This window comes from Emys orbicularis, chromosome 17, assembly GCF_028017835.1.
Source record: "Emys orbicularis isolate rEmyOrb1 chromosome 17, rEmyOrb1.hap1, whole genome shotgun sequence".
Taxonomy (NCBI): Eukaryota; Metazoa; Chordata; order Testudines; family Emydidae; genus Emys; species Emys orbicularis.
Window position 1 is genome coordinate 14,444,219 of NC_088699.1, and position 18,162 is coordinate 14,462,380.

At 43.4% G+C, this 18,162-nt stretch overlaps 1 protein-coding gene across 1 annotated transcript in view; it reads right to left on the reverse strand.

Annotated features, from left to right (window-relative positions):
- GALNT17 (polypeptide N-acetylgalactosaminyltransferase 17) overlaps window positions 1-13,363 on the reverse strand; it is a 278,406-nt gene extending 265,043 nt beyond the window's left edge. Inside the window, exon 1 of the mRNA XM_065418385.1 lies at window positions 13,126-13,363. Within this exon, the coding sequence (XP_065274457.1) occupies window positions 13,126-13,363 (238 nt within the window). The remainder of the gene's footprint in view (window positions 1-13,125) is intronic.
- Window positions 13,364-18,162: the final 4,799 nt, after the last annotated feature.

Below are 18,162 nucleotides of genomic sequence, written 5' to 3' on the forward strand. Positions count from 1 at the left end.
CTAGACCAGGGGTAGGCAACCTATGGCACACGTGCCAAAGGCAGCACGCGAGCTGATTTTCAGTGGCACTCACACTGCCCAGGTCCTGGCCACCGGTCCGGAGGGATCTGCATTTTAATTTAATTTTAAATGAAGCTTCTTAAACATTTAAAAAACCTTATTTACTTTACATACAACAATAGTTTAGTTATATATTATAGACTTATAGAAAGAAACCTTCTAAAAACATTAAAATGTATTACTGGCACGTGAAACCTTAAATTAGAGTGAATAAATGAAGACTCGGCGCACCACTTCTGAAAGATTGCTGACCCCTGTATTAGACAGTCAACTACTCAGGACAAGGACTGTCTCTTTCTGTTTGTACAGCACCTTGCATAAGGGAGCCCTGAACTGATGGGAGCCATTGGGTACTACCTTAATAAAAATCAATAAAAATGACCATGAAAAAATTAGCTATATGTTCTGGCTGTTTATCATGGTTACGCAGATGAGTGGTAACTGTTCCTCTTCCCCTTCCTTCTCCTGTCCCTTAACTCCCCCACTCCTGACATTGTCCTCACCCTAATTCTGCCACTAATACAAAATATTTTCAGCCAACCACAGAACCCCAGCAGAAGCAAAACACGTAACTAACAAAACCGAGGTGGCTGTTACCAAGTTCGTATGCTTGTATGTTACTTCCTGTCCCAACCCTTCATCTCTTTATGTCTTTTAATCAGTCATTTTTGACAATGGGACTCCAGCTCCTAAGTCACTTAGAAGATCTTTTAAAAATTTTACCCTATGTGATTTAACCAAGGTCACACAGGAAATCTGTGGCAGAGCAGAGAACTGAATCCAAATCTTCCAAGTCAGCACCTTGACCACTGGACCATCCTTCTTCATCTTCGCTGGTGGACTGTGGAGCCTGTACCGAGTCAGGGAGACTCTATGCCGGTGCAGCGGTTTACCTGTGCATTGTACGTTGCAAGTTCGGGAGCTTAGCTTCTAATCCTTCAGGGAGAGAGACTATGGATGAAATCCTGACCCCACTGAAGTCAATGGCAAAACTCCCACTGACTTCAATGGGGCCAAGGTTTCATGCTTTTTCGGTGTTTGTACAGTGCCTGGCACAATGGGCCCCATTCGAGTAATTTGGCCAGTACAATGAATGAATCATCATCATCATTTCCCTAACAATACACACATGAAAAAATAGAATAAACGTTTAACAGAATAGGCTTTTTATAGTTAACAGCCTATTTTATGTCTCTTAGCACTTGGCTTATTGTATGAAAGGAGGTGGCACAGTTGAAATATACAAAAGTCGACTAAAGTTATTTGAAAACCAATCATGGTAAATTAGCAAGCCCACAGCATCGCTAAATGGCTTTTCACAATTTTTCCCCCTTAACTTTGTTTTTATCTTGAGAACACAATCGAGCAATTGTTTGGGAAGATAGTGTAGTAATTTGGCACAAACATAAATGCTTTCATGATTTAATTTCAAGTGCAACACTAGCAAAGACCCAGAAAGAAATTCTAATTGTTCCATTTTTTAAATTAACATTTCACTTCATCTTTCTGTTCTGAAAACACCAACACCCACATAGGGAGGTTATGCTGATCAAAATGCTACACAAGAATCTAAGATTAAAACCAGAGTAAAATAAGTTCTGCAAACAGTCATGCAAGAGACCTGGATTTGATTCCCAGGCCTGGCCACTCACTCTCCAGACTGAGAAAATACTTAACCTAAGCTAATAGGGATACCTCTGGTCAATGGTTCATATCTGGATTATTCAATTATCAATGGTGTATTATGATTTTGCATTACGGTAGCACCTAGAGGCCCCCAACCAAGACCAGGGGCCCATTGTGTTCAGCACTATACAAGCTCATAACAAGAGAGAGTCTCTGTCTTGAAGACCTTTCCATTTAAAGAGACCAACAACAACAACAACAACAACAACGAGAGAAAAGAAGCCTTATCATCCCCGTTGTACTCAGAGAACTGAGGCAGAGAGAGATTAAGTAACATGCCCAAAGTCATAACGGAAATCTGTGGCAAGGCTGGGAATTAAACCCAGATCTCCTGAGTTCAAGTGCAATGCCTTTACCACAGGACCATCCTTCCTGTTAACTATGGAACCACGAGAGTTGGACAGATTTAAAAATAAATAAATAACCGTACACCGTAAGGGGAAGGAGATAGGTTGTAGAAAGGTGGAGGCTATGAAAGGTGAGAGAAACTGAGGTATTGAGAACTCCTTCATTACTTCAGTGCCGAATGCTGAGATGCTGTACACTGGTCCTCACTGTGCTAAGAGTTAAGCAATAAGATGATGCTACACCATATCAGAGTATTGCACACCTTGTGCCCAACTACCCAAGTCTGGAAATAATCCCAGCACAACACACACTTGGCTCTGGCTTTTAGGAAAGCCTGAATTTTCACCAACCAGCAGCTGTGACAATATTCTGCCATGACACTGTAGGCCAGAACAACTAGAATGGTCCCCTTCTTTAAAAAAATAGCCCTTAGCAAAAGTTAACATGGACTGTTCCACCACGTTGCAGATACTGAGCAGCTGCAATTATTTCCTAGTCCAAGTACAGATGAATATGCAGTATCAGATACCCTCTGGCAGGCTGACTAGTGGGGCCAGGTACCAGAGTGATATGCACAGAATAAGTACCTACGAGACAGATCCACGGGCCACTGTGTTATTTATTTAGTAAAGGGGAAATGCAGACCTTACATTTTAAAGCAGCCATTGCAAAGCCTAGGGGAGGCGAAGGATCTCATTTAATTCAACCCACTCCTAGTTTTAAGGATCTCTCTTCCTTGCATCTCCCACTGACAGAAATGTAAAAGCTATTGGACAGCATCAGGAGTTGAGTGTGTAATTGCCCAAGTACCGCATGGGCTCTTCACCCCAGTTTGCACTTTGCTTTAATTTAACCTTCTACATAGAGACTCTTGTCACTTCATTACCACATTATTTTTAGATAATTGTCACTGTAATGTCAGAACATGGGTCGATGGCTATTAGATTTATTGCCAGAACTAGCAGCAGATGTGTCAATAAGATAGAAAGTGTATGACAGTTTGTTGAGAAAATCTGACAACAGGGAGTTGGGGTTATAAAATATAGTTGCCTGTACTGACAAAACTGTTTAGGAAAAATAACATAGCAAAACTAGAATACATTACTAAAGCTAAATCACCACAGTCAACTTGTGGTGATGTTTTATGGGGATACACTTGGAAGAGGTCTTCACAGATTTTCTTAAAGACCTCTCGCATGGCCAGATTATAACACACTGGACTTTCACTTCTAGAAACCATCGCTCAAATGCTGGCTCCAAGAACACAATAGTAACGTGTGGTGGTCTCGTTCATATCTTTGTTTATGCACAAGACAAAACTAGCTCCCAATTTGGCTTGATTAACAGTCATTGCTCAAGAAATGCCACGACTTGACACAGCTGCGGGTATTGTAAGTTAAGACCCTAGATGTAAGTTAAGGCCCAGCAGTGCAGACAAGCAATGCTCACAAATGTCCACTTCAATTTTCTCTTATGTTTTGTCTTAGTAAGAGATCGCATGGTCCAATGGACAGGCCACTAAAATAGGGCCCAGGAGACCTGGATTGTACACCCAACTCTATCACTTCCCATAAAGGGATTCTCTCTTAGGATGTGTTTGTACAGTACCTATCACAATGGAGCTTTGATCTGGGTTAGGGCTTTAAAATAATACTGTAATACAATTAATAATTAAAGGTTTTTTTTCAAAATTGCCTAAATGAGTTTGGAGCCTAGATCCCATTTTCAGAAGGGACTCAGGCATGTAGAAGTCTAAATCCCATTAAACCTCAATGGGACTTAGGCTCCTAAGCCACTCGGGCACTTTTGAAAGTGTTCCCATGTATCTAAACTTTTGCTGATGTGCATCCAGATTAATATTCAAGAGCTCTGTCTGTGACCTAGTCACTGCTGCTACAGCTCATGATCAGTGTGTTGTTTCTCCGTGATGAATGTGTTACCGATTTATTACTCATCTGTTGCCAGCATCAGAGAATATTCGGATAATAATGCCAAACAATAATTGAAAACAAAATTATCTATCAGTTCCTTGTCAACCTGGTTGTCATCCAAATGTCACATTAACTTCTAAACTGACAGACTATCAGAAGACTAGTCTTTTAACTCTATTATTCCTTTAAGAAGTATTTATTTTTATCATTCTGTGATAGATATCAGACTTCCTTTAGATGCTCCTGATAAGAACAATTTACTTTAAAGTCAACAGCTCTCATGTTGCCTCAGGGGATGAGTGAAGTCTATAAAAACTGTTATCCTACAGTTTAAAAGTTGGGCTGAAATTTCAAAAGGTGCCTACAGGATTAGGATGTACAATTTCCATTAATTTAATGGGAATTGGGGATCCAAATATCCTTAGGCACCTTTTGAAAAAACTCAGCTTTAGTGATTATTATGGAGTTACAACATTATGCTTTATGTGGACAGTGGTTTTCTGGGATACGTGAGGAATATCCTGTAATGGCAGACCACACAGTTTTTTAGTAAGACTTGACAATCTAATCATAGGCATATTATCTCAGATGGGGGTGCATGGTAGACTGTATTATTTGGAAAGGGGTTTGCAGCCTAAAAAGTTTGAAAATCACTGCTATATGAGATACCAGAGTCACTTCACATGCAGGGGGTGAGGTGATAGCTCAGTGGTTTGCGCATTGGCCTGCTAAACCCAGGGTTGAGAGTTCAATCCTTGAGGGGGCCATTTAGGGAACTGGGGTAAAAATCTGTCTGGGGATTGGTGCTGCTTTGAGCAGGGTGTTGGACTACATGACCTCCTGAGGTCCCTTCCAACCCTGATATTCTATGATAAGCACAGCATGGGGGTGAGGGGAAAATCAAAGTATCTCATATACCACTGCGTGACAGCTATTGGTGAAATTTCACAATTTAGCAGCAGCATCCACCATATCATTCTACATAATTACTCATAACACCATTTTCCATACCTATGGGCCTTACCCAGCAAGATCATCCCCTTATGAAGAGTTCTTTTGACATAACTTGTGAGTAAAGCTTTTCTGGATTGGGCCCTTGTTCCTTATAAACAGCATTTCCTCATCCTCCCCTCTTTGCTTTTATCTGTTTATCTTAAATCAAAGAATCTTTCATCCCTTTAGTGGTATATTACTTATCCATTAGGAAATCTGAATGTAACTACTCTCTGTGGGTGCCACACTGCTTCATACCAGTAATAGCTGATGGATCTGATGGTAATCGGCTTTTGTTTACATATACAGTTGTCATAGTCAGTAGTTAGCTAATGTTTGTAAAGTACTTTAAAGATAAGTGCTAGAAGTGTCAAGCATTATTATGCTCTGTAATATGTGAGCAAATTCACATTTCTTTAAAGTATTTTAAATGAGTGCCATTTTAAAAAGACAAAATTATATTTCAGTAAAATCATCTAAAAGGCCACATTTCAAAAAGTGCCTCAATTTTGCATATGCAGTCCCCACAAGTTTCATGTGCAAATTGGGTAAACAGCTAACTGTGCAATTTGCTGTTTGCTCGCACCAGTTTGGATCTGAGTGTGTGCAAATTATTGCACATGCAAAGTTGGAGATATAAATTTAATGGATGCTTTTTTGCAAAATATGGCCCTACATTATTCAACTGGAAAGTAGTTTAAAGCTCTAATTTGCTTTTTAACATTTGTATAATACCTATTTGCCTTTGTGCATTTCTTCCAGATAGGGGGCAACTAACTTCACTGGTCAAGTTCACGTTCCTTTTTAGCCAATTTCACGTCCTACACTGGCACAAAGGTGCAGTTTGAGATTTTAACACTGCAGAGGGATGTTTACTCTTAACATTCAGAGGTGCGTATATTAAAAAGACCCTTAAAATAATTTCTATTCCTATTACATTTTCTAAAATATCCATTTTGTTTTTACAAACAAACTCTTAAATGTTGGGCCTAAAATGAGTTGGGGTGTCCCGGTAGAGAGTTTGTCAGTATTCGGAAACATTTGGCTTGGTGAACAGAACTTTTTTATATTCATCAATTATTTTTTCACTGCTGAGGGCTCTGTTCAGCAGCTTGCTGACCACCTTCACTCCCACTAATTTCATGCACTGAACAGCTTACTGGATGGATCCATTTGTGTAAATCAAACAGAAAGCACTAGACAGAACTGGTTGTTCAGAACTGATACACATTGAACCTGCTAATAACAGAGATGGTTTCTAACACTCCCAACTTTAGGGATGTTCAGATCAGGATCTTAATTCTGGGCCTGTCTGTCTACATACTTACTTGGCCCTGATTATTAAAGTATCTGAGCACCTCACAATCGTTAACGGATTTTATCCTTAACACCCCCATTGTGAGGTAGCGAAGTATTCTCCCCATTTTACACATGAAGGACTGTGGCACAGGCTGGACTAAGTGGTTCACACAGGGAGCCTGGCTGAGAAAGAAATAGACCCTGGTTTCCCGAGTCCCAGTTCAGTGGCCTACCCACCAGACCATCATTCCTACTCTCAGATGGTCATAGATGTATAGTTAGCGAACTGTTTGTATATTGATTTAATAGCCTCTGACTTGTGCCACAGTTTCAGGGTAACTTCACTTGTACTCCCACTTTGTGACCCCTTGACGACAGCCCTTAAAAGCTTCCGTCTCCCAGCCATCATCTCTCTGGGGCAGAGACCTGCGTGTCACTCCTGACCGGGGTTTTAAGGCTGAACAGCTCCCTGCACTGCGATATCCCCAGCAAGCCAGTCTGCCTAAAAATGCCAGCGCCTGTGTTTACTTTCTCTCTGAGGGCTATGAACAGCATATTGCCAGCAGTGACAAGATATCACACAGCTCCTTCTAAGCAGGCACATTTGTTTTCAGGTAAAACCATTACAGAGAAAACATACAAACATATAAGGGTGGGTTCCCCTTGGACAGTAGGTTCTCTCTGATTGCTGGATCAGAAAGAAGACTCCGAGTCTGTCTAAACTTTGGCCATTTATCCTGTTGTCTGTTTGTCTCTGGAGAATCCAGTTTAAACCAGTATACGCAAGACACTCCAGGAGGCGGAAGCTCTCTGGGAGGAGTAGGGGCTTACAACCTAACTGATTTGCTTGAAACACCACCAACTGTTTTTAATTCCTGGAGCAGCTGTGGTAGCCCTCTCTAATGGAGTAGAGCACAAACATACATAAGTTGTGTTTACACTTCACACGGTACAGCAGCTCAGCTATGCCACTGCAGCTGAGTCAGTGTAGAGCCCTAGTGGACACCAGTGGTCACCAACCCGGCGATCGCGATTGACTGGCAGAGGCTCCAGATTCCAGCCCAGAGCCCCCTCTGCACCAGCCAAGAGCCCCCTCCTGCACCAAATTCCCTCACCCCCTCCTGCATCCCAATCCCCTGCACCAGCCTGGAGCCCCCTCCTGCACCCAAACTACCTCCGAGAGCCCACACCCCTCACCCCCTCCTGCACCCCAATCCCCTGCACCAGCCTGGAGCACCCTCCTGCACCCAAACTCCCTCCCTGAGCTTGTACCCCTCACTCCTGCACCCCAACCCTCTGCCCCAGGCTCAGCCAATGCACACCCCACAGTTGAGAATGTTACATTGATTTGTGACAATCCTGAAGGATTTTGGATCTATAAACCACAAATGACACTAATCAAAAGTAAAATTCATGAAATGTCCAGTGGATTCTATGAGATTAGGTGCAGTGTGACCCCTGCACCCAAACTCCCTCCCAGAGCCTGCACCCCCTCCTGCACCCCAACCCCCTCCCTCAGCCTGGTGAAAGTGAGTGAGGGTGAGGGAGAGCGAGCGACAGAGGGAGGGGGGAATGAAGTAAGCGGGGCAGAGCCTCAGGGAAGGGTAGATCCTGGGTTGATCTTAAATTCAAAAAGTGATCTTGTGCGTAAAAAGGTTGGAGACCACTGGTGTAGACACTCACCACAGCAATGGAAGAGGTTTTCCCACCACTGAGGTTAATCCACCCCTCGGAGAAACGGTAGCTAGGTCAACAGAAGAATTCAGAGAATCCCAAGATTGCATGGGAAGTCTATGGCTGAGGTAAGAATTGAATGCTTTCTACTGAGTCCCTATCCATTAGACCATCCTCCTTAACCTATGTTTTTTATGGGCGCACATACACACACACACACTCTCTCTCTCTCTCTATGAAGGTGAGTTCACACTGCAAAGTTCCGATATTTCTGTATGAACTTCCACAACTTTTGAGGCTATTTGGACCACAACCATTGCTAAATTTTATGTAAATGTAGAAGCAGAGAGAGAGAGAGATTAAGTAGGAGTAAAAAAGAAAATTGCAAACATTAACTGGAATAAAAGCCACAGGTTCCTTTCAGCAGTATTCACAACCCTTTCATTAGCTTTTTCTGCACATTTGCAGTATAAAGAAAACATTTGCTTATTAAAAAAAAAAAAGACTGCAGAACTTAAAAGTCTCTCAAATACTCTTACAAATGTATATATTCCCCAAAATATCCATGGGGGGAGAGAACATGTGGCCACACTTATGGAAGTTCTTTGATAGTATAGGAGTTATCTGATAAGGGGGCAGGAAAACACACACACACACACACGACTTGTGTGATGAATCACACAGTAGGAATAGAAAATCAGAAAGAGCAATACTTATGGCAAATAGTTCACAAGCAAGCCGCAGGCTGAAATATGTTTACTGACTAATTCTGAACAAACAAATTTGTAAAGATCTAAGTCTGCTCATGGATAATTTGAGAACAACAAAAAGGGAGTGAATTAATCAAATCTACCCTTTACTATGAATAGTTACCAAGCTGTAATACAATACTGCACACACACAGAATTCATCTGACTGGCAGTCTGGAAAAGGTCAGCGTTCCAAGGGCTAAATTACATAGTGGCTTGTGCTGCGCCGAACATAAGAAGCAACACCACTTCCACCCAGCCTCAGCCATGTGTAACATCTGCAAAGCAAGGCCAAGTAGGTTCTAACTGTCTCACCAATTTTAAGCTGCAGTTTACATTATCAGAAACCCGCATGGTCTCTCCTGTTCCTATTGGTCTGCAAAGTCATTTAAGACAGCAGTTCTGGTTCATGTCAGAGAATCCCAAGGTCTCGCAGGAAAGTCTAAGAACTGAATGTTTTCTACTGAGTCCTTATCCACTAGACCATTCTCCCTAAGCCTGCACGTCTGGGCTGGCTCTTCAACCCGTGCATAAAGAAATGTCCATTGTGGGCAGGGGAGATGTGGTGTTGGTTACAAAATGTCATTACTAATCAAATATTAATTCTGTATCACAGTGCAGTTATCAGACTGTCAGCACAGAATTCCATTGATTCTGTCTTTAAGGCCAACATTCACCAAAAAAAGTTTCAAAGGAGAGATGGTGGGTGCACAGCTTGGCTGGCATTTCTGACCTGCTTTATACCAGATCTTGCAACAATTGGAAACACAGGAATGGTCATACTAGATCAGAATAATAACAAGCTTATATTTACACAACAAAGCTTTATAAATGGTGCACTTATTTAGGAATCGCTTATCCACCACTGAAATGCAGCCAACTCTGAGTGCAACATAGCAAAGTAGAACAGCACACAACAGTTTAAACTTAACTTATCATTATTATCTGTATTACCTTAGCACCTAGAAGCCTTAGTCATGGACAGGGTTTGCCCAAACATCTCCTACTTCCTCCAACCAGGCAAAGCTATAGGAGAAACAACGGATTCCCTCAAAGGTAGAGGATGCTACATTCTGTGATAGTTGAAATTTGGCACAAAACAGAACATCAAGGCCTCAGGCAAATTATAAAATACAATGTTAATGGGTACAGTGAAAGTCCCCATCCATTGGCTGATGGATTTTGTAGGGAGCTATTCTAAATGCATGGATTAGGGCCTGCGAGCCAGTTGTCACCAAAATTCAAATTTTAAATACTAAAAGTAAAAAAAAAAAAAACACAAGTTATACTAGACACCTGCACATCTCAAGTTGGTACTACAGTAGAATCTCAGAATTACAAATACCCTAGTTACAAACTGACCAGTCAACCACACACCTCATTTGGAACCAGAAGTACACAATCAGGCAGCAGAGACAAAAAAAAAAAAAAAATACTGCACAGTACAGTACTGTGTTAAACGTAAACTACTAAAAAAAAATGTAAAATTTAATTTTTTTTTGACAAGATAAGCAAACCGTTTCTGTGCTAGTTTCATTTAAAAACAGCATATTTCTTCTGCATAGTAAAGTTTCAAAGCTGTATCAAGTCAATGTTCAGTTGTAAACTTTTGAAAGAACCATAATGTTTTGTTGAGAGTAATGAACATTTCAGAGTTACGAACAACCTCCATTCCCAAGGTGTTCGTAACTCTGAGCTTCTACTGTAGATCTTCAGTCTTGGTAACTCTTTCTCTTGTGAATGGAATTAATTTTAACTCCAAATTTAGACATGGCAAAATTCTCCCACAGAGGAGTTGTTCCATCTTCCTCGGGATCATCAGCTGCAAGGATGATTTGGGCACATCTCACTACTTCCTGCAGTTGCAGAGGACAGGCGCTAGAGAGTGTTGGTGTTTCCTATTTTCTTTATCTTCTGATTCACCCAGGTCTAATCACATGCCTTGCTGAAGCACAAAGCGTACATACTGTATTCAGTGGACAGTGTGCGAAAGCAAAATGAACAGAAATAAATTTTAGGGGAACCCCAAAATACACTTGATCAACACCCCTAACTTACACCACAGTTAAACTTGAGCCTATTGTTCAGCCAGACTCATCAATATTGCTACAAATTGCACGTGTAGTGGCCATATAGATAAGTAGCTTCCTTCATGCTCTTGAGTTACAGTCCACCCAGGAAATAATTTGTGGTTTGGACAAACATATTGATTCCATCCCCTTTCATAGCGTTTAAGTGCATGACAGCATTTTCCAGCACCAGGCTGTCTCTTACTCTACGTTCCAAATGCACACCTGCTGGGAGTGTACTACAGAGACGGCCTATTGAGACCTAGGAAGAAAAGCACCTCTTGCACTCAATGGTGTGTTGGGGGAATCAATAGGCACCAAAACGTCTAGTTTGCACCCTCAAGGATTGGCCAAAAGTAGGGAGTCCTACAGCTCCCCAGCTCTCAATCCTAAGGAAAAGAGGAAAAACTTCTGATGAACTCACACTTTCTATTTCTGGGACCACTAGGAGACAATGCCAACCAAGGTCTTGTTTTCAGCTTCCTTGCCAGGTACTGCAGGTAATGTTATATATTACACCAGAGTAATCAGATTTCATTTTACCAAACATTTTTATAGCACTATCATTTAGATACACTATATCCCAGCTTTCCTTTTCAATTCCTTTCAGTTGCCATAATCGAACTGACCATTGATGCATCTAGCTGAGCATCTTGACTCTCACGGTGGCTAATGTCAGCACTCAATTATGTAGTACTCTACAGTGTGCGTACAGTGCCTAGGAAAACCTCTCACTAAGGCTGCTAGGTGCTACCCCAATGCACATATTTAATAAATAATAATGATAGTGGTGGCTGGTTGTTATGCTCTGAAGATTGAGGACTGATATCCCACAGATTTTTAAAAATAAATATAACTGCAGACTGTCTTATTTACAGACATGCCTATTCCTTTCTGAAAACTATTACATTGTTTGCCCCGCTATCTTGCAGCAATGCATTTCCCAGGTTCATTATACCGAATAGTATAGAATCTTGTTATCCTTTTACTTCACTCCTCACATTGCCACGCAACACTGTTTCAACTGCTTCTGTTAGATAACACTGGGATTTAGATTAGGTGTCATCCACCTTTACAAGCAGGAAATTCTTCTCACACACGTGTATGGAGTAGCAATGTAAAATGAGCAGTTCTCAACTGGCTTAGTGCATCTCAATTTATACAACACCGTTCCCAAACCCAGAGATTGACCAAGATTATGATTATAACTGAAGACAAAACACCAGCATATGCATGGTGCATTCCAGTATATGCCTAGCATCCACTGTATAGTATTGCCATCAGTAATAGTTCTGAGTTAGTACACAAATGCAATTCACAAGGTGCTCAGTTCAACAGTACAGAATCATGCCTTAGTTCAGTATTCAAGAATCAGGGGAGGGAAGAACATACCGACATTACAGAAAATATTAACGATGTTAATTTTGCAATATTAAAATCTATTGTTTTTAAACCCACAGAGACTGGAAGCTCCAAATGGGTTGAGTGGAAGCTCTAAATCACATTGCTACTAGTGAATCTATGGGGAACACTTAAAAAAATAGCTCTTCAGTCTGTGTTTTAATTAGATATCTCACCTAGATGTCTTACATCTCTACAACGTTTCTGTATCCCACATGGCATCTTTAAGCTCCCTTTCTACATCTCCAAACGATTCTACCTGGTGAGATTTTAATAGGAATCCCTGCACTGTGCTATAAAGAGAAGCATTACTTGAGGTTTTAATTAGCATCTGTCAAGGCTGAGCCATAGGAAATGTTGAATTGTTTGTGTAACTTATTACAGAAAAGTGCATTTACTGTCTGGCTGTCTGCACTTGGATGACGCAAAATGCTTTAGTCTTTTGAACCCCCTCACCCAACGCCAGCTACCCGAAAGTTTTAAAAAAATAGCAAACAACAAATTTCTGGTGGTAAAAAGCCATTTCCTCAATCAATACACAGCATGCTTCTTCAACCCTATATTTGGCTGCTGAACTAGTTTCTGACCTCCTGAGGAAAAAGTCATGATGGTATAATTTCCTGACCGGAACAACAAAACAGAGAGCAAGCATTATGTTATTACACATTCCTCCCATTCAGTGCAAGGTACCTGCAATCTTTTAAGAACCTAACATAGCTTAGAAATTAGAGACTACACTGATTCACCCAGTTATGACTCCTAAAGATACAGCTTGCCTGAGAACTTAGAAAAGATAGGTAAGTAGCTCTCTACTTTTGCTAACTTCAAGAATCATTGCTCTCTATTATATTTTTATTTGTATTGCCAAGTATGGCTGTGCCCCAAAGGTATCAAAAGAATGACAGCAATTCCTACCATTTAGCTGCCTGTAGACTATATCTTCTAGAAGGGAGAGCCTTTTCAGTACTGCATCCTGGATAGGGCTGATGCCATGGGCTGTCAAGTTGGCCACTTCTGCCCTGGGATGGATTTCATGGAAGGAATCCCCGCTCTTGACAGTGATGGGTCTACACTTGGCCAGAAAGAGGACAAAGCCAGCCACTGCAATCAAGTTCAACACCAACAGAACTTTGACTCGCCGCAAAGAAGCCATCAAACTCCCAGTGTGGCCACTTCAGCTGCTGCTTGGCAAATGAGGGGCGGCGCGTGTGGAGCCTCCTGGCTAGGGACGCAAAGGTGGCTTGGGATGGGAGGTGGCTGCAGGTGTGAGCACATCCCACGTCCCCGGGAGGAGCTGTCTCAAGTCCAAGCAGCGAGCGTGCAGGACAAGTCGCAGCAGCAAAGCTGGGGGTTATGGACAGGCACCGGCTCAGGACGGCTTCCTCGTGCCCAGCAGGTGCAGAAGAGATGGAGAGAACAATTCGGGTGCGGTAGCCGCGGCGTCCGGAGGGGAAATGTCCCCGGGATGGGGAAGCCAGTGCCGCAACTCCTGGTCCCCTGTAATGCTGCGCCCCAGTTATTCTGCACAGCTCAGGCTCCCAGAGCCGGCCAGCTTCCCGCAGGGTTGGCACAGGGTGTCCTTCATGCCAAACGGCAACTCCGGAATGAATGTGGCTTTCAAACGGGGCGGGGGGGGGGTTGGTTTTTCCTCCCCTCCCTTTAAGTCATTCGCTAGATCAATCCAGGCGGAAGGTACCCCCAGCCCCGCTCCATCCTCCCCCCTGTATCCCCGCAGCAGCAGGAGTTCTCTCAGGGGCCAGGGGGCCAGGGAGGGGAAGGAAACAGAGAGTCCGGTGTAGTTTCCCTCTCAGCCGGTGCACGGCGGATCTCCCGGCCCGGAGCAAGTCAGTCAGCATCCTACGCCTCCTCTTAGCACCGTCATCCGGCTACTCCGCGCTGGGGAGGCGCAATCGCTGCAAATCACGCCGGGAAATGGACGCTGCGGCAAAGGCGCCCCCTTGGCCAACTCCAGCCTCGCCCCCCTCCGCGGGGCGCACAGGCGCGCAGGCAAGGTGGGGCTCCCCAGCTTCCCGGCCCCACATCACCGGCTGCACGCAGGGGCGCTAGGCGGGCTATGGAGCATCCTCCTCTCGCTCGGGTGGCAGGCGCAGGGCATGGGGGCTGCGCTTAGTCAGGTCCCAGGCACGCTTTGGGGCCGAGGTCGGGAGCCGCGGCTCGCTCTCGCCTCCGGATTGCCCTGGCTGGGGGCTGCTGGTGCCTGAGCGGAGGAGACCATCCCTCCTGTGTGCCCGAGTCCCCGGTGCATGCCTGGGGAAGGGTTAGAAGGAAAATCTGGGCTGGAGAAAGGGGATGTGTTGCCTGTTTGTACTATATTGGCGAGTGGGAGGCTGCTGGGTGTGTGTGTGTGTGGAAATAAGTGTGTGTCTGTGACTCTGTCCCTCCGGGTAGGGGAGGGTTAGCACCAGACTATTTTTTAAAATAAATTATTGCCCTGAGCTTGCCTTCCTCCCACTACATTGATCGAGAAGAGCAAAGTCAGGGAAACTAAGTCACAGTTCAGGTTCCTCCAAAGCCACACTTAAAGAGGGGTATTTCATCTAGCCACGGTATCAGAAGTGACTCCAGTTCTGCAGTCAGCCCTGCCCAGGAGTCCATCCTTGTTCAGTCCACTTTCATTTTCCCAGCATTAGACCTTTGCATTTTCTTTTAATGCACAGTTAAGTTGGGTGACACCCCTTCCTTTCTTAAAAATAATCTGCAGAGTGCTGGTCGGCTAGAGACTTAGATGTGGCTTTAAAACTTCAAACAGCAGCATGTGCACCAAAGTCATTCAAACTCAGAACAGACATTTGAATAAAAATACTTCAAAAATATTGTTAAAAAAACAGGCAAACCAAATTAATAAATGTTCAAAATATATACAGGCCAGATCCTCAATTGGTGTAGCTCCACTGAAATCAACAGATCTACGCTTATTCAGAACAATTGAGGGTTGGGGCCCATACAAAGAGAACTCTGAGTTCATGCATTTTATCTTTACATAGAGGCAGGCCTGAAGATATTTTTCAGGTTTTGTTTGTTTGTTTTGTTTTTGTTTGTTTTTTTAAACAGCCACTGTTTGTTATAGAGATGAGAAACTTTCCCAGTCTGATGCAGAGTGACCAAAAGCCACCTTTCCCCTAATTAGAAACAAGTGACCATAACATTCTGATTCTCATAATAATAAAAAAATTACCTTGGATTAATATAACACAATTATATAATAGCAGTATAATGATCTGTATTGAGAGAAGGGGAAAAACACTCAGGTGCATACACACAAACTTACCATTAAAACACACACACACACACACACACACACACCCCGCTTTCTGTGTTTTGTTAATGTGATGACCCTTAATCCAGATCGGGAGAGAGTTGTTGGATCTTCAGATCTCCATGTTTCTGCCTCAGAACACGGGGATGGAATAGACCAGCTCTTGAGGGCCCTGCCAGCCCTACGTTTCTATGATGTTATGTTCATTCAGTCGTTAACCTTTCTGGAGGAAAGTCAGGAAGGGTAGCAACTGGAATAATGGATTTAGTGATGTTGACACTTGACCGCTAGTCACTAGCTGGAGACCACTGTGGAACTTCACATTGTCCACTCAACCCTCTTCAGATTGGAAGCCACTGGGATGGGTTTGAAATAAATACCTAGAGGATGGGGGTGAGGGGTTAATGGAATGGTAAAATTCTTCCAGTGTAAGACTCCATAAGCCGTATTTCAATGCCTATAATATTTTATCCCAAAATCATGAACTCTTAAGAGGACAAACCCATATAGTTACAGCTGTCATTATTGATCCATTATTGATAATGTGCCATTATTAAACTTTATTTTCAGAGGAATCACAATATAAAAATGCAGCAGAAATTCAAATCCAGGTTGAAGCCTGGTGTCAAAGTAGAGTTGGGCGGAGAGGGTTTATTTTAAAAATATTCCCTCTCTCCTCAAAAACACACAAACAAAAATCTTCAGGAGTCTTATTCAGATGCATCTGAAGAAGTGAGGTTTTTACCCACGAAAGCTTATGCCCAAATAAATCTGTTAGTCTTTAAGGTGCCACCAGACTCCTTGTTGTTTTTGTAGATACAGACTAACTCGGCTACCCCCTGATACTTCAGGAGACTTGACATTTCAGATGATGGGATACAAAATCTTTTGCCTCTAGACTGCTAAGGTTGATAAATGACCAAACATTGCTACAATAGACTGCATGAAATGGTCCCTCCTCAAGTTTCCAGCGTTCAGGTGTCCACATCACAAAATCCATTTCCACCATCACACAATTTCCTTATTCACCAGAAAGGCCAAGCTGTGAATGGCTGTGTTCGCCAAGAAGAGTGAACTACTCCACCCTTTTCAGATAAAGGTCTGAGGGAGTGTGAGGGTTCACGCCCCTCCTTACAGGGCAGCACGGCCTAGTGGCCACAGTCCATAGGATCAACCCTTGTCGCAGGGTAGCACGGCCTAACGGCCAAAGTCCATACAAGCGCCCCTGGTTGCAGGGCAGCACGGCCTAACGGCCAAAGTCCATACAAGCGCCCCTGTTTGCAGGGCAGCACGGCCTAATGGCCAAAGTCCATACAAGCGCCCCTGTTTGCAGGGCAGCACGGCCTAATGGCCAAAGTCCATACAGGCGCCCCGGGTTGCAGGGCAGCGCGGCCTAAGGGCCAAAGTCCATATAAGCGCCCCGGGTTGCAGGGCCGTAGGACCTTACTACTGGCTCAGCGAGGGGGTCCTACCGAAACACGCTGAGGCTTACCGGGGTCAAGGTACCAGTCCGTCACCTCCCCCGGGTCGCTCCCTACTGGCTGGGGAGTTGGGGTCTCCCACGGATCCCAGGTTTCTCCGTGAGTCTCCGGATCCGTCGCCTCCTCTGATTCCTCCTGCAGTAGGGGTTCGTGCCGGCCTGTAGAAGCCTCTGTTCCTGGCAGCTTCAAGAGTGGCGGCTGGTCCTCTGCAGGAGCTTCCCAGTTAGGTCCTTCCCCTGCGGCCGCCAGCCCCAACTGAGCTGAGTTCCCTCCTTTTATACTCAGTGAGCATCTGGAGCATGCCCAGTACGAACGGGGCGGGACTTCCTCTGTCAGAGCTACTGGTCTGACGTCGCTGGGGCTAGTGCGGGGCGGGGCTGCCCCATCACAGGGAGGTTGGCAAGAAGGTGTGAGAAAGTCTACATTGCATCTGCCTGGTTTTTACCTTTTATGTTAAGAAACACAAGACTTCAGTTTCCAGAGATGTCAATCCAAGCACTTTCCTCCAGCAGTAAATGTACTTATTCAAAAAATAATAATTAGAGCTGCTAGAGCTGTTTACCAAAAAGGAAAGCAGCATAGCATTCAAAGCAGAGAAAATTTCCTATTTACCTGCATATTTTTAACTGCTGCTTTTTGAATGATGGGGTTTAGTCTTGGAAAGATAGGACCCAACCAATCCTACAAAGTCTTCATTGCACAGAACTCTCGTATACATGTAGCAAAAGTAGAGTTTTAATAATAAAAGCTTAGATTTAAAAGAAAAAGAATGATATGCAACTCATAATATGACCTTAATGCTGTTAGTGTTTTCAGAAGTAAAATGCAAATTCTTAATTTCTATGAAAACAAAATTCCACCAAATCATGAATATTCAATAGATTGATTACTGATATAAGTTGTCTAGGTAAAAATTCTGCTGCTTGAATACAAGGAACACCGGCTTCTATTTACAAGGTGTTTTTTTTTTTTGCAAAGTAACTTGCTTTTCTAAGATTATTATGCTCAGTTTCTTAATTTCTATTACTAGATTGCTTCCTCTCACAGAAAAATCTACAGGCAGGAGGTCAAAGGGGAGGCCTGAATTCAGTCCACTGTGTGGAGAGGGGAATAGGGTTTGCCCTCTCTCCCTGCGCAATGAGTCACAAAACTAGCAGGTCCCTGCGGTGGATCTACAGAAAGCCACGGCCCACC